Source organism: Salvia hispanica, chromosome 1, assembly GCF_029641045.1.
Source record: "Salvia hispanica isolate PSC_SH4W2 chromosome 1, Shi_PSC_v1, whole genome shotgun sequence".
Classification (NCBI taxonomy): domain Eukaryota; kingdom Viridiplantae; phylum Streptophyta; class Magnoliopsida; order Lamiales; family Lamiaceae; genus Salvia; species Salvia hispanica.
The window spans coordinates 4,960,711-4,983,078 of NC_142692.1; the positions used below are offsets into that span (position 1 = coordinate 4,960,711).

General features: G+C 30.3%; 1 protein-coding gene and 1 long non-coding RNA gene across 2 annotated transcripts; one reads left to right on the forward strand and one right to left on the reverse strand.

Annotated features, from left to right (window-relative positions):
* Positions 1 to 3,576: 3,576 nt before the first annotated feature.
* LOC148933139 (uncharacterized) lies at positions 3,577 to 4,161 on the reverse strand. The gene is made up of 2 exons (XR_016135643.1): positions 3,987 to 4,161; positions 3,577 to 3,910 (listed from the first exon to the last, which is right to left on the reverse strand). It is a non-coding gene; the product is annotated as an uncharacterized LOC148933139 (long non-coding RNA).
* An 11,946-nt stretch (positions 4,162 to 16,107) lies between these two features.
* Positions 16,108 to 17,204, forward strand: LOC125219853 (ethylene-responsive transcription factor ERF039). The gene has a single exon (XM_048121938.2). The coding sequence runs from the start codon at positions 16,302 to 16,304 to the stop codon at positions 17,013 to 17,015; it is 714 nt and encodes a 237-aa protein (XP_047977895.2). The 5' UTR covers positions 16,108 to 16,301; the 3' UTR covers positions 17,016 to 17,204.
* The last annotated feature ends 5,164 nt before the right edge of the window (positions 17,205 to 22,368 follow it).

The following is a 22,368-nucleotide window of genomic DNA, read 5'->3' on the forward strand; positions in this document are numbered from 1 at the left end:
CATCAGTTAAACATCAATACTTATTTAAAAATAACATATAGGAGTATATAATTATTTAAATTATTTTTATCATAGCAAGGGACAAATTTTCAAATTACCAAATATAGGTGATTGGAGAGAAATATTTTTTAAATAAAGTTAATATATAAGTTATTGAAATTTCCTTTAAACATTTCAAAATTGCTATGGAGTAGTGGGCCTGTGGATTCTGGGTCAGCACGACTCTGTCATATTAATCTGCTAATCCGGACCGTTACTTTTTTTTTTTCTTAATCTTTTTATTAAATTGAATCCTAGCTGCACCGAACCACCTTCAACCAATTTTTCACCTTTCATTTTGGTCTTATATTCACTATTTTTTCTTCCTTCTATGTCTTTTTGTGTATTCCGTACTCATGCGTATGAATATAGTAGTATTTTTTTTCTTGGTAGAGATTCGACTATGCCTCTTGGTGACGACTTGGAACCTGACATCGAAAGTTGTGTTAAATATAAAAATATTAGGTGTATAAAATGACATTCAATAATTTATATTGCATACTTATTATTTAAAGTTTTTTGCAAATATAAGAATCTAACTATTATTATTGTTTTGTCCATGTATATAAATTATAGTAGCATCTTTTTAATTGAGATTTCATTGCGTTGAAATTGAATTGCACAAATGCAAAAGAATTCTAAGTTTAGAAGACTTGTTTCATTTACACAAGTACTACACAAGTTCCATTCAAGAAGATAAAAAAAACTACTTATATATAAAAAGTTATTGAACTTTCTTCAAAATTCAAAATTGTTAAAAAGCAGTGGGGCCATGGATCCAGGGTCAGCAAGACTCTGTCATATTAATCTGCTGATCCAAACTCATTAAATTTAATCTTAGCTGCACGAACCATCTTTAATTGATTTTCTCATCTTTCGTTTTGACCTTATATTCACTACTTTTTCTCTATTTGCTATTTTTTGTGTATTTAATATTCATACAAATACGTGTCTTTTTCTCTTAGTAGAGATTCGACTATCTCTCTAATTTTGACCCCATATTAAAAGTTGTGCTGAATATAAAAATATTATGTGTATAAAATGACATTCATTAATTTATATTTGATGTTTTTGGCAAATAATCTAACTAATGTCATTGGTCCATGTACATAAAAATTATTGTAGCATCTTTTAGAGTGAGATTTTAGAAGGTTGAATTAAATTGCTTTTCACCTCTGCAAAAGGGTTCTAATCTCAGAATTGTTCTCATTTAAACAAGCTAAGTACTTACTACGTACTACAAATTTCATTAAAGAAGATAATACTAACAAACATCCAAAAATCACCCCATTAATTTCAGAAATAATTAAAATTAGTCATTTTGAATAAACTGGTGTGCTGAAATTCGGAAGAAAAAGAAAATAAAGACATTCTCTATAAATAATGAAACAATGATTTGATGTCGGATTTTAGGGCAATTTGCTTCAACCAGTAGCGACTACAATGCTCATTTAAAAAAAAGTTTAATTAGAATTATAATTTATGGATGATTTAAATCGAAACATTAAAATGTTTAGATTTTTTGCTCAATTTGCTCTATTTGAAAATTAAATGTCGGGAATCAAATATTTCATTGCAGATTTTTTCGCATTTAATAGTGTGCAAATATATCCGTGTTTGCTAGTATATATTTTTCTAATTTTAGTGTTAATTCGTGTATGGTCATCGCGTAGTTTAAAAATTCAAATTCAATGTAATACTATGATATTGATAATATATATAATGGTAACTAATTAAGTATATATTCGAAAAATTAAATGTAGTAATACCATATTACTGTACTAATGAATATACAGTCAATTCATGGTAATGTCAGAGCAATCAAACATTGTGCTTGGTAATATTATTTTTTCTAAATGACAAAGGTATGAATTCCAATTAATCCTTCATTTTTTAATTATGAAAATTTATTATAATGGCTTAATTTACTTTATAATTAGTGCAATACAAATTTATAATGGACGAGCGCTTATCTGTTCACTTAAGTCGTGCAGCTTTTCCTTATCTGTAAAGTTTTAAAATTTAGTTTGTTGGGTTCTTTCATTTAAGTCTTATGTACTAGTATCACTTATGAAGGAATATTACTCATATATTTGTTTTGCATTTCATTAACTTCGTCTACTCATATTCATTAATTAAAAATCTAATATATATAACGTTCGTTCATAATTTATAGTTCTATTTTGATTTAATACATGTTTTAAAAAATATAAAGTAAAAATATATTAACAGAATATTAATTTTATATTTATATAGTTGTTTTATAATGAAAATATAAAAGTATGTAATTTAGTAATTCGTGAAATATATATGAGAAGGCAAGATGAAATAATCTATCATGATTGAAGAGAGTATATAAAAACGACAATCACATATCACTAACTATTTCAATACATTTATTTACATTCGTAAAACTCAAGTTGAAAAAAATACTTTATGAATTATTCTTAAATAAAGTCTCAAATTTCACTTTATGGTGAATTTTTAATCTACATATAAATATTATAAATATGATATACACTTATTTATATTTTCATTAGTTTTCAGCATTAAATAACAATATTAGTAGTATTATTAGTCGGTATATCATTGAATTCTATCCTTGTCTCTCGAAGATATGTTAGTTTAAGTTATTTATACCGGTTTTTTCAGTTGCATTTAACAAAATATTTTAGATTATTTGTCGGCCGTTGAATATGATCCACGTTTCTCAAAGACACGTCACTTTAAGTTGCCCTAAAATTCACTAGTTTTTCAATGACGTTTATAAAAAACATTTAACATTATTTGTCGGCATATCATTGCCTTTAACCTATATATGTTTCTCGAAGTTACATCAGTTTAAGTTATTCGAACACTTCACTATAGTTTTTCAGTGGCACTTAACAACAACATTTCAGATTATTTGTCGGCATATCATCGAATATTACCATGTTTCTCGAAGACACATCACTTTAAGTTTCCCGAAAACTCACTATTTTTTCAGTGGCATTTATCAAAAACATTTCAGATCATTTATCCGACCTATCATTGAGTTTGATCTATATATGTTTCTCAAAGACACATCAGTTCAAGTTACCCAAAAATTCACTAGTTTTTCAACAATGTTTGTCAAAAACATTTCAAATTATTCATCGGCATATCATTGAATATAATCCAAAGCTTCTTGAAGAGTGAAGATATGCCACTTTAAGATACCCTAAAATTTCATGAGTTTTTTCTACATTTATAAAAGCATCGTCGGTTATTTGAAAGCATAAAATTTTATTTAATATTTGTTCCTCACAGTCACATCAGTTTAAGTTGGCCGGAAATTCGAACTTGAAAGTTAACAAAGCATCGAAGATTGGGATGAATCTTATCTTTTCTTTTTTCTTTTTTCTTTTTTCTTTTTTTTATATTAGCAAGACAATGGTGTTAATTTTTAGATCCATTCATATAAGCAAGAAATTCAATTGAAAAGCTCAATAAAAATACTTCATTGCACTAAAACTGGCGTCACCATTACAAAGTCATCGAATCTTCAATTCCAAAGCAACCAAAAACAGCACACATCTAATTTTATTTTTAGAAGCAAATGCATAAGTAAGATTTCTTAATAGAGAAGCTCAAATACAAAGATAAGAGCTAGTTATTCCGATGCAATACAAAGCTCTCCTTTCACATACTCCAATTAGGATGTCGTTCGCAGCGGGGAATATATTTCTTCAACAAAACAGTCTTACTATTCACAATCGCTTTCACACATTGTCGATCTCCCATTATCATTTTTGGTAGTACTTCAGTTGTGAAAATTATTTTTCCAAACCTTTGAAAGTGTTTGTTATACTTCTTGTTGATGTATACGTACTGTACACATCGCCCGTACAAACTGTCACAAATCCAAATAAAAAATAAATTATAAGATACATATACAAAAATCATCAAAAAAATTAATTTAAATCTACCTCGTGAAAAAGTTGGCTATTTCTTGGTTGGTGACAAGTGGGCCACTAGAGAAAGTCATAAACAAAGATCTATCATCAGTTCTTAGATGACATGGCAGAAATGGTCTGGCGTTGGGGTTGAGATCTTTCATGGCAGCTTGTTTTGGTGAATGGGAGAAAAGTGAGAAATTTTCTAATTTTGTTGACAAGATGAGTATGGAAAGAATGGGGGTGTGGGGGGGCTAATTTATAGATGGTTGGAACCATTTTTTGTGAATTAAATATTGTTGGGGTAATTATGATAGGGAGATTTTGTATTAAATTCGATGGTTCCTATGTTTGAAATTTTTGCATTTTTGGTGTTTGATTAAACAAATACTAATAGTATATATGAAATGTTGCTTTGTTGGATTTATTGAATCGTATTCTTAATTGCTCCTATTTTTCTAACTTTACATTTCAAATCCTTGTTGGCTGCAAGTATAGTGAGTGGTGAAAGGATTTTTTCTTTTATTATAGATAAAAAGAACACAGAAATATAGTGAAAATTGTAACGTTGAGATTATAGTTTTTTATTTTATTTATTTTTTAGGGAACGTTCGTGTAGTGTGAATGCATTTTTAGGCAGTTATAACTGAAGATTACATAAATTAAAATTCATGGAACAAAAAATGGAGTCAGGAACAATTTTTAAATAATGAATACACTTTAATTATTAAAGTGATATTTACTCGATCTAAAATATGACCACATGAGATTGTGCTATCTTCTGGAGTTGACTGCCCAGTTTTCATTGGTCTTGTGTGTTTTTTTCCCTCTTGTTGTGGATTATTGCTTATGTTGGGGTTTTGTTAGTGGTGTTGAACTGTTGATGTTGCGGTTGTCCTGGTAGCTTTGTTTTATTGTCGTTTATGGCTTCGTGGGTTGTGTTTACTGTTGCTGTCGAGTTCGGTTTATAATGCTTTCATCGTGACATCTTAGGTTATATAGTCTCGAGACATGAATAATGTTATTTTGTTGGTAGTGTTGATGCGGCGGTTGTCCTGGTAGTGGTAGTTTTGTTTTATTTTCGTTTGAGTTAGTTGGGAATGTGTTGTGTTGTTGTCGTGTTGGCTTTTAATGCTTTCATCGTGACATCTTAGGTTATATAGTCTCGCGGCATGAAAAATGTTGTTTTGTTGGTGTTGATGCGGCGGTTGTCCAAGTAGCTTTGTTTTATCGTCGTTTTATGTGTTATGACTTCGTTGGGATTGTGTTGCGATGTTGTTGTCAGCTTTGGTCTTTATTGTTTTTATCGTTACATCTTAGGTTATATTTGTCTCGCGATATGAAAAATGTTACGTGTCACATTAAGTGGAAATGTTTAAAAGGTCAAAATTTATGTTACACAGGAAAATGTTAGCTGCTTAGAGTGAAAATTGTGTTTCATTAGGGTTTTGTTGTACTACTGCTGTCGGTTTCGGTCTTTAATGTTTTCATCGTTACATCTTAGGTTATAGAGTCGCGCGGCATAATAAACTTACGTGGCACATCGGAATTAATTTGCATAGGGAAATGTTAGCTCGAGCTCAAGCTTGAGCTTAGAGTGAAAATTTTGTTCGTTGGGGTTGGGTTGTGTTGTGTTGCTGTTATCGGCTTTCGTCTTTAATGTTTCCAGCTATACATCTTAGGTTATATTGTCACACGACATAAAAAATTTTACGTGGCACACCGAAATCTAATTGTGAAAATCTTTACAAGGTCAAATTTTATTTTGCACATGGAAATGTTAGCTTGAGCTTAGAGTGAAATTTGTGTTTCATCGGGGTTGCTTTGTGTTGTTGGTGTCGGCTTTGGTCTTTAATGTTGTCATAGTTAGTACTCCCTCTATCCGCGAATATGATTCTAATTTTTCCATTTTGGTCCGACCACGCACAAGAATCCCGGTTCATTATTACTATAAATGGTAAAGAAGCCTCGTATTCCACCAACTTATTTCACTCACATATCATTTAAAACTAATACTCCATATGCAAGTGAGATCTACATTCCACTAACTTTCTTCCACCCATTTTTTATAACTTTTCTTAAAACTCATGCCAGAAAGAAATGAAACTCCTATTTATGGATGAAGGGAGTATATATTAGATTATATAGTCGCGCTACATAAAAAATCTTATGTGGCACATTGGAATTTAATTGTAATAATGTTTAAAATGTCAAAATTTATTTTGCACGGGAAAATATTACGCTTGAGCTCAAGCTTGCGCTTATAGTGAAAATTGTGATTCAAACTATAATTAATTCCATTCATTATTATGTCAAAATTCATTTTTAAAAGTGAAAAAAATATCAAAACTTTCGGAAGAACTTAAATATAGTTTAATACAAAAGCCCAATGTGTATGCTTGGACTATAAGCCCATTCATGAGCTTTAAGAAAATCTAGAGTAGCTCCACTCATGGACTTTGAAATTAGCATTTTACATTAGTACTTAAAAATTATTAATAAAAAATTATTAATTTATATCCTATAACCCTCAAATTAGGATTTTTTTCATAGCTAAATTAATTACTAAACTTTACATATCCCCCCTACCATGCAACTTGACGACATAAATCTTTGAAGAAAAGAAATGTCTGTTTTAGTAATGGGCTTTATGTGCATCTGAGCACTTTACCATTTTGAATCAGTAAATGGATAATTAAAAAAGCAATATTAAAGGAGTAATAAATATTTATATATTAAAATAAAAATTATACTACTAGAGATGAGAAGATGATGCTCTTGGAGCGTGTTTTTTATTAGTCGGCACTAATAATTTCTTTTTGCCATAAGTCACCAGTAATTAATGCTATTGTCTTAGTTCAGTTGATAGAAAATTAGTACTACTATCAAACACTCTTTTCCATATTGATATATGGAGTAATAGATTTAAATTATTCAGATTCTTATATATGGAGTGTGGTCGTCCGATTTCATCAACGGTCCATTAGAAAACTTTATTACTCCCTTCATCTCCCAATAGTTGTCTATTTTTTTTTGTACAAGTTTTAAAAAATGTAATATATATAATAAAATGTGAGTAGAATAAGTTAGTGGGATCAGGGATGTGAGATCTATTATCATTTATGGTAAAAGGTGAAAATGAAAAATTAATGGGGAAGACTAAAATGGCAAAAGTGAACAGTTAACAAAGGACGAAAGGAGTACATTCTATCTTTGAAAAACCAGTTCTACTGTGCTACAGTTATGAGTCTATTTTTCAAATAATTCACTGAATATGTCATCATGTATTCGTATGAATGTACTAGTTTCTAAGGCAAAATTCACTGCTCATGTCTTCTTGATGCCGTTTACAACCTTCTTTATTACTCCTTTGCTCTATATTAATTAAGTCATTTTGTCATTTTTGTACGTTTTATAGTCGTAGAGTCATTTTTCTTTTTTAGTAAAAGTCAACATATTTCTTTTCTCTTACTTTATTATCTCTTTATCTCTCTATCCTTTTTATTTTCTACTTTATTCTTTCTTTACTTAACCCACTTAACATAATTTTTTTAAATTTTTATACTAAAAATAAATGACTTTACTATTATGAAATGAAACGAAGGGAGTATATCTGACCTCACCAATTCATTTCTTAATGAACCATTGAATATGTCATTCAATATGTCATAACATTTTTATGAATGCAATCTCAAGACAAAATTCACCAAATTGTCAACTCTTGGTATTATAGCGAATTAACATTTTCAGTAACAGAAACAAAGAAAACAAAAATAAATAAATACCACCATGAAATTTCCGTTATGTAACGTATGATGTTTTATCATGTTATGGTTGAAATTATTATGAGATAAGTTTTCACATGCCACCCACTAAGAGTAGTCAACTTAGTGTATTATGGAATATTTGTTGTGAATTTGATTATAAAAAATTAATACTCCCTTCCTTCAAAAAAAAAATAGACAAGTTTTAATATTTTGGACAGTCCATCAAAATTAGACTAATTCTAAAAATAAAAAATTTAAAACCAATACTAATTATACACATAATTCAAAATGTGCACCTCACAATCCACTAATACTACTTCCACTATATTTGTCCTCTCTCTTTCTTACTTTACCAATTATATTTTAAATTAAAATTCATGCTATTTATAATTTTGTCTCATTTTTTTTAGACTGTGGGAGAATATTTATATAAATGGACAGATCAGTGCAAAAGCTTTTGTTTGCCAATATGCAATTCTAGATGTTATAAAAATAGCAATTGAGCTACTTTTGTTTGGGCCCATAGTATATAATGGTAACAAATTTACTATTTTTTTTTCCTAAGTCGCCATTTTAATCATGAGATGACAGAAAAAGGCCCAACTCTTGGCTTTTTATAGAAGCATAACTTTGTAGTACAATTTTAATAATGAGATTAAATCTATGAGATACAAGTTCGTAAATAGTGGTATCATTATTATCGAACATAAGAATTTATTGGTTATAGTTAAAATCAATAAACGAAATAAACAATATTGTAAGGCCAACAACTAAAATTCATTAACTTATTTTTTTAGTTTTAATTAGTGCTTTTTTAAGGTTGCTTGGAGTAATATTATTTCTGATCGACCATTTTCAGTCCTCAACTCCTTCATGTTCATTAAAAACAATATTCTAATGAAATTCCTCAAAATAGAACAAAACCTTACAAACCAACATGTTTTTTCACTCCAATTAAAAGTTAGATATTTATATATTGTATCAAATGAAAATAATATATATAATGAAAGAATGGTTATGAGTAATAAAAAAAACTCGGTCATTTCAGCAACAGTGTTAGCCATTTTTGTCATTTTATAAGTGGGACAAAATTAAGATATGTAGTACAGTAGTACTATTTTACTTGCAGTAGGTATATATAAAGTCCCAAGTGAAGATAATTTAATTTGAACAAAATTCACAACATAATCGATACAATATATTTAAAATACTAGTATGTTATTTTCAGAAAAAAATAAAATTGACTCAACACACTCTCCTCAAAGCCAAATGTGATTCGAAACTCAATCTATTAATTGAACGAGAAGCCTTTTATTTCCTTAGCTTTAACGGAGTACTTTAAAAAATTTACTGGGTCTCTTTCAAGCCCGTTATAATTTGTCCATTAAAAATGAGACACGTCATCTGCGACTAGATCATCGCACGTTGTGCCACGTGTGCCACTTAGTTTTAAGAAAACATCTCAATAACTCTTGTATTAAAAATCTCAACCTCCCCCCAAAAAATGGTGTTGGTTGCATTCAATACCTATATACTTCAACTACATCATTTTCTTCATTTGTATGCTCGACTAGTTCATGTCACTTCTCTTATCAATATATCAATATCGTTTTTCATGTTTCTCTAGAAAAACGTATGTGCATTTTTCATGTCACATTATTAAAATTTGCTCAAATCAACTAATTGGTTCATTAAATCTTAAATCATTATTAGTCTCTTGTTATATTGCTATATATTTTGCAATTCCATTTCTTGCAACTTGCAATACATGTGATGGTAGGCGCCGAGTTTTAGTTTTACCACATTTCATGCAATTTCATTTCATGTCCTTTTTTGCAAGAAAAAAAGTAATATTCATAATCAAGTGAAATATTTCATTTCATCATTTTTAAGTTAAGAGAAAATGCACCGATCTTTTCATCTACAAAAGTAATGAAGCTCATTGAACAATTTTGGGTTAGGACTTAGGAGTTACAAGAAGAAGAGATTCCTTCAATGGATGAATAACAATTATCAAAGGCTCTTATTAATTTGAACTATTGTTAGTAGATAATTGAAAAGAATAATTGAAAATTCATGCATATTTGATAAGCAAACAATGATTCTTATCCTAACATATTAGTATAAATTTATGAGAGAGAGCCATTCGTCATTACATTCTCAACAATATTATAGAAGAAGTTTAATTGTTTAATTATATTGAAGAATGTTCGGTTTATTCGAACGTATGCGGCTCTAATTGTTTCAACAACTCCACTTTATACTAAATGCATACTTTTTTCTTAATTATATATAAGTATCTGGTTAATCACTTCGTTTAATACATCCAAATTAATGATTCCATCCTGAACTAAATTAATTTGATGATGCTAAAGAAAGAAGGGACATTGTATTAATAGAACAACTTATAAATGTTCATACACAGCTTTGACCAAATTACTTGATTGTCATTAGGTTTTATCATGTTCTTACTTATATCCTAGGCTAGCATTATAGCCGATTTATGTTGATAGACACTTATAAATTACTTTTAACATTAAAATTTATAAATACAAATGAAATTAATCCAACTCCTTATCAGAATTCAGAAGAAAAAAATTCATAGTCGCCACCAATTAAAACTTGCAACTTTCCAATTAAATATGAAAACTGATTTATTATGTATTTTACTTAAAGTTTATTAAATAGTTTACTTAAAGTTTAACAAAAAATTAGATAGTTTACTTAAAGTTTATTAAAGTTTATAAAGAGGAAATGAAAACTAAATTTATTAAATAGTTTACTTAAAGGTTAACAAAAAATTAGATAAAATGTTTAAAGGGATATTTTATGCAAATAAACTTCAGAATAAAAAATTCGTTTTATAGTTCCGTTTGAGATTATGTCCAACGCATGCATTTTTTTTAAAAAAAAATATACACATTTTTATCAAAAATATAATATGTATTTATAATACGAAAATACACAAATTTAAAATGAATTTTTAATGCAATTATAAAATGAAAATAGCATTGAGTAATACTCCTATATATAACTAAGGAGCGTTGATGAACTTAGTGGCTCTTATTTCCTGTGCATCGATCCCACTTAGAAAATAAATATCTTCTTACATCACATAACACTTCCTATACTTAATAATAAAAATAATAATATAAATTCAACACCACATATTTGCAAATATTATCTGGCATGTTATAATCAAGCTAATTATGAATGTTGGAGAATCGTAAGCATTTGATGTGTGGTTCATAAATTTTGCCTCGTGATTGGAGTTATACTCATATATATGTCGACAAACATTAATTTCCAAAACTTTCACAATCGATAAATTAGCTACGCGTATTAAATCAGTTGTATTACATAAATTGGTGATGTCTATTTTCCAACAAACTCTATCTTAATGATTTGGAGGTTTATTTAAATTTTAAAGTGGGGAGGTGGGTTTAGAATTAAACTTCATTAGTCACTCGCGTGTATAAAAACGAGAAACACTAAACGATAATAGTATCATTTGAATCTTACTTTGACGAATTATGATAGTTGTTATTCATCGTCTATAAATCGTGTATGGTTTTCCATTTAAAAAAAGGTCGCGACTGGATATTATCATAATGTGGCTACTATTGATAAATTTGTATGTAAATTATTAGAAATAGGTCACTCACCCTTTAAAAGGCTTCACAAGAGGGAGAGTTATCCACACTTATATAGATTAGAATGAATCTTCACAAGTCGATGTGAGATAAAATTTTAGAGAGTTTAACATGCCCCCTCACGTGTGGGCCGAAAAGGACATCGGTCTTCCATCACGTGGGTAGGCAATGCAAGAGATAAGAGAACCATCATCGATGTGGGCCGGAAAGGACATCGGTTTACCACTCGTGAAGTAGATAAGAGATAAAGAGATAACCATCATCGATTTGGGCCCCGCTCTGATACCATATTAGAAATGGGTCACTCACCCCTTAAAAGGTCTCATAAGGGGGAGGGTTATCCATACTTATAAATTAGATTGGATCTTCACCAAGTCGATGTGGGACAGAATTTTAGAGAGTTTAACATAAATTTTTTTCCTTTTTTTACTAATAATAAAATGCAGACATTTCTCCTTTAACTAATAACGAAAATTCGAGTTACCATTAGAAGGATGATATGAACCATCTTAACAAAATTTATGTCATATCTTATAGAAAATACTCCTTTTTTTTTTAAGGTTTATTAATTTGAGATGAAAGGAGGGTGGACTGAACTGCATGCAATGATGCAAAGGGCTTACTAAACCTTAATTGCCATATTGAGAAAAATTCTCTAGCTGAGTGCTTGTATATTTATGCAGGTTACATCCTGAAATCAATTGGTAATAGATGGAATGGAATGATCCTTTAGATTTATATAGTGGTTTCAGTTTTTATTTTTGCACCGATGTGAGATATTGTTTTTAGTTTTTATTTGTTTTCACTTGCCAATATCCTCCCTCACATCCTTCAAATGAACCTTGGAGGGTTGGACTTTTTTTCTGTTTTGTCAGACCTCTGGCTCAAATTTAAAGCCCAGATATACTGTAGGGTCAGTTAATTTTGGCCCAAGGTCAATGACCCACACTAATACCATATTGAAAATAGAAATAAGATTCAATGTGTTTCTGTATATATCTTGATAGGTCGAATTCTCCCCCCTAATATAGGGATATTGTAATATAAATTAGGTAGAGAATAACTCTATTCCTAGAGGTATATACTTTCCTATGAATTACATATCTTTTCTTCTGATACCTTCTCCTTATTTGGTATGTCTTGTGTATGGTATGTTTGACAGTAAATATTGCATTGTATTATACGAAAATGCACAACCACAATAATTAAATGGTTTATATTTGAACGAAAAATAAGTGTTAGAGCGACTTACTCCTACTCCCGCAATGCAGGGGATATCAACTCCATAATTCCAGCAGCTTAGGTCCCATAGCAATTAATAGTATTAATACATATATAGATGGTCTTTGTCTTTGCTTTTTTTAAACAATGCATGTACTATATTATATATGAGCAATACTTTTCATATGTCCATCAAATTTAAGTTCCCTATGTAATGTCATTATATTACATGAGCTTTAGCAAAATAATCTCCGAAACATTAATAAGCAGCAAAAATAGACAACAAAGAGTTTCTCAGCCCCATTTTACCTTCTTAATGATCTTAATAAGTAACAATTCATTGACTCAACTAAATGGTTTGCTATTTTACGCTTCTACTTTCATAGTAGTATTTCTTAATTTTCTCATCTAACTTATGATTTTCTCTGTAACGTATTACCTCAATTTATCCCAACTTATGATTTTCTCTCTTCAAAGATTATGTTTTTTTTTTTTGTAAGGCATAACTTTGAAATAATTAAATGTATATATTGAGGTCACTATTTCTAATTAGGGTTGCCAGTCATAATTAAAAATTAATTAGGGCCCACGTGAAGTGTGCCTCTTTTTCTAGTTTTCTTATACTAGCATCTTTTGGGATATGATCATATGAAGATGAAATGGGGTTTTTGGAAGATTGTTAGGCAAGTAGGCAAGAGATGACAAATTTACAAACTCATGAAATAGTGCATGATCAAGGATATGCATGTTCATTCCACTTTAATATTGCCTCAATTAGGACTATATACATAATATATCTATATGTGTGTGTCCAGAGTCAAATAATAAATAATTTATTATGTAATAAAATTGATGTCTTTTCAAAACTGCCCGGCCAAATTAGAAGTCCAATTTGACTCTTAAAATACATAATAAAATCGTCATATAGTAAGAGTACATTTTAATAATACGTTGATCACATGATATATATCTAATCAATCTTAATTATGTTATATATGTGGTAAACATGCTCGCCAGCTCGTCGGACTAAGCAGAAAATATACGAGTACAATATTATAAATTTTGAAATTAATAAACATAAAAATTAGTGGGAGCCTACCTCAGGCTAAGATATTCTCACAAAGAACAAAAATAAGCAAGGGATGTAAATGATAATCACAAATACCAAAAAAAAAAGCTCATGAAAGAAAACAACATCTAAATTAAATCCTACAAACATCAGTTAATTTGCGGTTTTAGAGAATTGGCAAATATTAAGAAATTTATAGACATGGATGATTCAACTGCTTACTAAAGTGGAGGAATGATATGTTCTACCCTATATGAGCAACATCCGTGAGCACCATACTCGTTTAAGGAACATTCAGCATTGTTTATAATGTTTTATGCATTTAGTTTGATTTTAAAATATTAAAAATTATTATTGGCAGTTTTAATTTTACAATTTTCATAAAAATTAAAACTTAATTTGTCATTTTATTTATTTATTCGAAATTATAAAGAAAACGAACAAATCGAACTTTGATTTTTGTGAAAATAATAAAATTAAAAGTATCAATAATAATTTTTATTGTATTAGAATCAGTTTAGATGTATAAAATAAACAAACAACGTTAAACGTGCCTTGAACAAGCGTGATGCTCACATAAGGTATGTAGCATATCATTCTTCTACTAAAGTGATGTCTAAGATTGAAGTATCATATATACTAGTAGTAAATTGTACTTCATCCATCTCAACTAAGTTGAGTCGTATTACATTTTGGGATGTCCAAGTCCAAACCAAGTTGAGTCATTTAATTTTTTGACAAAAAACAAAATATGGAATCACATTATTTTATTCCATCACCTACTCTATTCTCTATGTATCTTTTCATCACCTATTTTACTCTATCTTTATATTTCCACCACCTACCTTACTCTTACTTTATGTTTCTATCATCTACTTTATCTTTATCTTTCATACTTTATTCGTCTCTTCACCTTTTAATATTATTTCTTAATTCTGTGCCTAAAATTTTTGACTCAACTTAATTGAAACGGAGGAATATACATAGTCCAACCAAATAATAAAAAAACTTACTCCATTACACTTAGTTTTAATTGAAACCAACGAAAAAAACGAATTCACAGGACCCCTACTTAAAGGTTGTCCAGCCCACTCATATATTGTCGACTAAATAATTAGTGACATCCACGTAATCTTAGTCGTATAACAAATTAGGGTAAAAACTAAAAAGTGATAAAAATATGTTTACAAAATTAAAATAAACAATCGTAAAGCCTAATTTTCATCAAATGTTGGATGGGGCCCACTTAGTCGAGCATTGTGGACCCACAAGCATGTGACCCATGTGTGACTCAGTGACATACTTAAATTAATTTTAAAATTTATGGAAACGATTTTTCCAGATCCATCTGTGCTTCATTAATTTGATAGAAAACATAACAATTCACAGAATAGCATGGTTGAGAAATTATTATCAAAATCTGCAGCCATATAAATTGTCACACTGTGAAATAAGTTTGGTCATGTGTCTTGATGTTAGCGGCACTGTCTTCATCGCTAGCAACAAAATCCAGATGTATATTTGTATGCAAACATTGGAAAATATATTTTGTCCCTCAATTATGTAGTCCTTAGTAGTTTGATTTTGATTTAATATCTATATATAGTGCCAACATATATCTTAATTTAGTCAAATTTGATTTCATGGCGCCGCTAGTATATTCAACATAAAGATTCAGTGTATTCGGTGATATGAATAGGGCAACTAGAGTTGATATATTGATTTCGGTTCAACTAGTGTGGCACAGATTCAGCTCTAAAATTGAAATTATCAGTCCGATTCTGGTTCTATATGTCTCTCCAATTTAAAACAAAGTCGGAGATTGTAATTATGCTTATTTTTAGATTTTTGCAAATAATATTATTGGTCAAATTTATCATCATAAAAATTTAAACTAACCACTTGTTTCGTGAGTTAATTTTGCATAAATTATAATGAATAAATTGTAGTACAATAAGATAGTACTCCACTTTGAGGGGCATTAAAGTAAATTATCCTAAGTATACTGTTTGTTTGATAAAATGTTATTACTACTATATGATTTCTTGATTACTGTAGCCGGCGTATTATTATTTAAATATTTATATGAAATGACAGAAGAAGGACGTCACAATAAATGTTGAAGCCCAAGGGTAGCAAAATAGTCTTCGATCATTCAAGTTATAGATTTAAATGATTTCTACAAAATTAATGGAAATCCTTGTAAATAACCCTACCTGAAGGGACGGCCCCTACCCCCCAATTCCAAATTCATGGTTTATAAATATACACAAAATTTGCATGGTCCCTTTCTTAATTAATTTCCAAAACTAATACCAACACCATATGTATCGACACATAGGGGCTCGGCACTATATTTCTAATCACATTATTAATAAGTCCAAATCCACATTATTAGTTTCATGGATTTTTCAGGACGATATCATGGGCCTAACATAAATTAATCTAGATTTAATATAATTATCATATCACTATTAAAATATCGTGTGTAGTGTGTGTGGTATAGTGTGTGTAGTGTGTCTCCTTTATAGAAGTATAAATTAATCGAATTTGTGAAAGAATCTTATATTTTCCCAAAGTCTCCTACTTTATGTAGCAAAATTACATATTCTCTCAACTTAGTCTTAGCCCACAAGGCATGGAACACAAAAATTTCTTTGATAATATAGTTGAACACCAACTTTTCTCCACCACCACCACCTCGGCCGCATCCGCGTCCGCGTCCGCGTCCACATCCTCGTCCTGCTCAAACGAGAGCCTCGACAAGGCTAGTAGTAGCAACGAAACCACAAAGCCGTCATCTCAAGGCGAAAAGAGCGGCAACGAGGTCAGCAAGCGGCGGAGGGGCGGTGCCGCCGCCGCCGGCGAGAAGCACCCGGCTTACCGGGGCGTGCGGAAGCGGAATTGGGGGAAATGGGTGTGCGAAATCCGGGAGCCGAGGAAGAAGTCGAGGATATGGCTGGGGACGTACCCGACGGCGGAGATGGCGGCGCGGGCCCACGACGTGGCGGCGCTGGCCATCAAGGGGCAGGCGGCGTATCTCAATTTCCCTCATCTAGCGCAGTTCCTTCCCCGGCCGGCCTCCACCGCGCCGAAGGACATCCAGGCGGCGGCGGCCAAGGCGGCGGCGGCGACATTCCCCGCCGAAGCCGAGCCGCGGCTCGTGAGCTCGTTCTCGTCGACGGATTTGGCGGCGGAGAGCATGCAAGAGTCGGCTCATGACGACGACACGTTTTTCGACTTGCCGGATCTGTCGCTGAGCACGGCCTCGGGTCGAGGAGGCGGGTATTGCTACTATGTTTCGTCGTGGCCGATGGCCGGAGAAGATCCGATCTTGTGGGAGTGCAGCTAGCTAAGCTCTACGAGTATTAGTATTTTTATTTTTTATATAGTTAATTTTTTTTTATTTTTTTCTACATTTTTTGAAATTTTTGGGATAGCTAACACACATTTTGATCTTGTTCTTGAAAGTGAAATAAATGTGTATGATCTAGTTATGGTTTGGAGGAATCGAATAATAGTTTGAAGGGTTGTCAGCCAATTAATGTTGTGGAATTATTCTATATCACTATACGCTGCGCATTTTGGTGAGTTGATATAGTAATATGGAATTTCAATTTAAAGTCATATATACCTAAATTTGAATATTTTGGTGTCAAAAAATAGACTACACTACACTCCCTCTAGTGATTGAATAATTCACCATTTGCAACACCGAGTTAATTTCATGGTTTTTACTGATTTATTTATACATCTTTATATATTGAAAAATGACATTCTATGCGTTGTGTTCATAGCTTCAAAGTGTTTATTTGAATAATGAATATGATTATGTATTGCATGTGCACTAGTATATCACATTGATTCTATAATTGGGTAAATTAATTTAAATTGCATGAACTTTGCTCCAATTAAGAGAGAATTATAAAATTTAATAATCATACAACCCAAAATATGATGCATGTGTTAAAAAAAGGGAAGATTTGTAGAAACATGTAGCTAACTGAAGTCCAAAATTTACTATTTATGGATGTTCTTTCCATGCTTCTATTGCGGTCCTGTATCAAACTTCCATTTTCTAATTTTGGGCAAATAATTATTATTTTATGAAAAAAGATGTAGATGATATTACTATGCGCAGTGTCATTATCACCATGACAAGTTGCTTTTAATCACTAGTTAAAATTATTAATGATGTGACCGTTTGAATTTTTATTAACTTTTGTGGTTGATTATGATCTCCTTCCCAATCTGGCAATCTCAACGAAAAAACTACATATATTGATATATAAACCAAATTCCATAGCTGATTAAGTCATATATATGGATGCAAATGTACTGATCTAAATCAGCAAATTGCATAATGATTGTGCATAAACATATGGAGTATAATATTCTTGAATAATTTTATGTGCGATTAATTAATTAAGTACACTAATCATTTGTTTGTGACGTGTATATTTTATAATTATAAATATTACTAACTTTTTACTTAAATACTTAGCAAACCGCTTTATTCCTCTGGAATAAAGTTATATTCATCTTTACCCATTTTTCAACTTTGTTAATGTGATTATGTGTATTTAAGCATTTATTCTAGAAATATTCTAATGAATGATAAATTGACATAATTAGTACTACTGCTGTTAATGATCCACGGTTCTTGGCAATTTTTAAAAACCTAACATCGTAGATAATTTGTTTGTAATTTGAAGTCACAAGTTTAGATTTTCACTTATTTCTTTCATTGAGTTTTCCCATAAAAAGTTACTACTTGATTCAAACAAGCATAACACATGTAATTTGAATTATTTTAGTTTACTTTTCCATATTCAAGAAAGTATGCTTGTAGGTCAAAAAACCATCATCGATCCTATTCCTATATATTATTACTATCATAATTCATAATATGGGCTACAAGAAAATACACTTTTTGGCTCTCTTGTGATGAATCGATAAGATATTATAGGCAATAGGTAGTAGGTATGTATTCACATTTATTTCATTACTATTTTTTATTCACTATTTGGTCTAGTGGTAAGTGATCTCACCATCACTATCTCCCTCCATCATTTCTATATTTTCTACTATGTACTCCAATCTAAACCTCCTTGATCTCTTTGGGGCCCACACATATCTTGCATCCAATTTTTTTTTTATATGTTATTACCATAATAGGGAGTACTTATTATAATTAGGACCATTGCAGTATAAATTTCTTATATAGAGGAGTCACTGTTCTTGGATTCGATGAGGTAATAATTACAATGATATAGATTACAAATGATATAGATTACAAAGTGCAAACAATTACATACAAAATCTTAACTTTTCAAATGATTAGATTTCTTATGAAAGTGCCCAAGAGAGTAATTCTCCATATTGAGTCTGAATTTGGTTTTAAGTAAATTAAACTCAAAAAAAAAAAAAAAATTGATCCATACAAATGGTTCACACTGTCTATAAAAAAACCCAATTATAATGATATAATTTATGCAGCACTAGCTAATTGCATGTGAATCTTCATGTTTTCAGCCTAAATTTTAGTTGAAAACCTACAATATTTTCTCCTATGGTTCTTGGTAATTGTGCAGTAATTTTAATTTAAGAAAGTCATATGTTGATCAGGCAGAAGTTGACCAAAAATATAATTATTCCAAAATAGGTAATTGTACAGGAGTATAACAGCAGGTTAATACTTAATTGTGCAACCTTCATACCAAGTTCCAAGTCTTTGATATACTAAACAATAGATTAATTAAGCAACGACTTGATTAAGATAAGTTAGATAACAGATCAAAAAATTGTACTTCCATTAAATTCAAAGAGAAATCTTCTTCAATTACGCTTGATCATAATGTAGAAACAAGTATTATCGCAATATTTTAAACACAAAAATTTTAGTTTTACCAATTAGAATCCATATTTTAATTCAACTCGCTCGTGAATAGAAAACTACAAATTAATACTCCTACTATAAGAACAATTAAAATTAAAATTAACAAATGGGAGACACAATCTACATGATTGGTCGGCGGCATCTACGACTAGCATCATGTGTGAGATTAGTGGCCATTAATTACGTTGCCAAACAGCATTCAAGATCTTAATTATTTAACCATGTATTTAATTAATAGAATATTCCATCACCTAGATATTTGCTCTAAGTTGAAAATTTTAATGAATGTATAGTAAAAGTATTATATAAATTATTTTAAAAATTGACCACATTGTCGAAGGTGATTGGTTGGTCACACTCTAGCTGTCCTTCAAATACCATGTGAATTTATATTTCTAAATTATGTACTATATTTGTTGTTTCTCTCTTTGATCAAGCACGTTAATCTTCTAAATGAGTTTTCCAGTTTTTAATTTTTAATTAACCATGTTGATACATGATAGTACGTAGTACTTAATTAGGTTGTTAACAATGTTGAAACTAATCATTTAGCTCGATAAATACAATGTTAAGTAAAAATTTATGCTTAAGTAAACACTGATCGTATATGAGCTCACTTACACGAGGTGCGATCAGACTATCACGATCGTCTTAGTACCTCTTTTGTCTTAATAAGGTTTTGTTTTTATTCCAATATAAATTCATGATTAAAAAAAAGTAGTACATTTTACAGCAAGGATCGTTGGAGGTGGGCCTATTTTTTTCTCTCTAGAAAATAATGACAATCGATAAAAATATAATGACTAGTAAAAGTGTAGTAGATAAATATTACTAATAAGAACTATATTTTATCATGCATTTGTAGAAGTCTTTGTTATTTAGAGAACTGTTTTATTAATTGTTGGGCAATTTTTGAAATATTCTATGTACAACTATAATTAAATAGCCATTAAAATAAAAAGGATGGGGTAATATTTTCATTGCTTTATTTGAAGTTTAACCTATAAAATGTAACAACATATGTGACTATTGAGTAAGAAATAAAATTAATAAATTACATATGACGTATGTACAAATACTGTAACTCATCAAGTCCAAATCTAATAAAAATCAGTTATGACATTCTAAATTAGTTAGAACTTTTCCTTTAGTAGAATATGAAAATTTCTTTACATTCATTTTTAAATCAACTCTAATTCGCATTTATTTCTAAGATCACTATTGTTATGATAGTTATATTTGTTGATCTATATTGAATAACAAGCATTAAAAAGAGAAAATAAAAGATGGATAGAAAAAGAAAAGGAAAAAAAACTAGTACACCAACTCTTTACTCATTAAAAGTGGTGTAGAATTCCCAATCAATTGCTTTCCCAATCAATTTTATTCACACATTTTATAATATTAAATAAATAGTCACACTAAACTTTTTGTAGGACTGGTTTGAAAGAAAAAAGGCACTAAATTATATGTAAGTGGGCTATAATTGATAATCTTTTCTTATCTGGAATCTGTAAAGATGGTGATTGAAGAAGATAGGATTAAGGCATTGCCAAATGTTTTCTTACACTTAGCTAAAGACAATAACAGTGAACTATTCACAATTTTTAAAGCTACTTTTGTGATTTAACATCGAGTTTTCCGTACGGACCATTTGTATTTGTCTACTTTAAAGCGGATATTTATTTTCTTTGTACCAACATAATAGAAAGAAAATTAAATATTTTGCTCCCTATAAAAAGTTGAAAATTTTTCAAATAACATTGAGATTTGAAAAGATGGTCATTAAATTGACAAAACATGATTTTCAAAATGTTATTGTCTGAGTAGACTTGAAACAACATCGTCTATATCATTATAATCAAATTTAGAGTTAATTTTAATTTTCATAATTGATGTTTAAATTCAATGGTTTCACTATTTGAGGTTTACAACTTCGAATCAAGATTAGAGTATGCTACTCACCACAACCAACAAACCACAAGTCAAGAATTCACATATTTGGACTTTCTCTTGGGACAATTGCGTATTCTATTTAAGTTATAAAATTAATCAAAAGTCGACCAAAAGTTATGATTTTAACCGTAATTTTCCCCATTGATTTGCATTATTTTGGATTCATCAAATCACGCACCATCTATACCATCGATGCTATGATAGGATCCGTATGCCATGCTTACAGGAAAATGAGAATCGAACGCAAATAGCTACAACCACAGTCGAGATCACTATATTCTTTGTGACTGACTTGATCTAAAAGACAACGTTGATTGTTCGAACTCAATGGCCTTAAAATACAAACTCGTCCAGCAACAAGAGTAAAAGAGATTAGCAAAATAAGATAGATTGCCTAACCTACATGCTAATATTCCAGACAAAGACAACAAATGGTCCTAACAATCACATAAATAGTTGGACGAAACCCACATGGGAAGATGTCTCAACATTCAAGAATCCTATGTTTTATATACTTCTTTCTTTATTTCAAGCTCTACTTTACACATGATCCACAATTTCACCAACAAATCATCCCAATTATACCAATTTGCATAAGCATAATTAAATTTCAGCTTCAAATATCAGTGTCGTTTTCGCAGCAACCGAGAGCAATGTTGGCATCAGTGAATTTCAATCAATCAATATCCATGTGGGCACACAACAACATGCTACTAGAAATTCACCAAATTACATTAAAAAATATCTCAAGTGATTCAGACAATTTTACTTGCATTAAGCTTACCCCTAACTCATAATTCCAACTGCATACATGCACTTAATCGACTGTGATTCAAAACGAAGGTTCTGA

Bases quoted from the DNA above. Each gene is read 5' to 3' on its own strand.
- LOC125219853 (XM_048121938.2), top strand. From the start codon at position 16,302: ATGGAACACAAAAATTTCTTTGATAATATAGTTGAACACCAACTTTTC.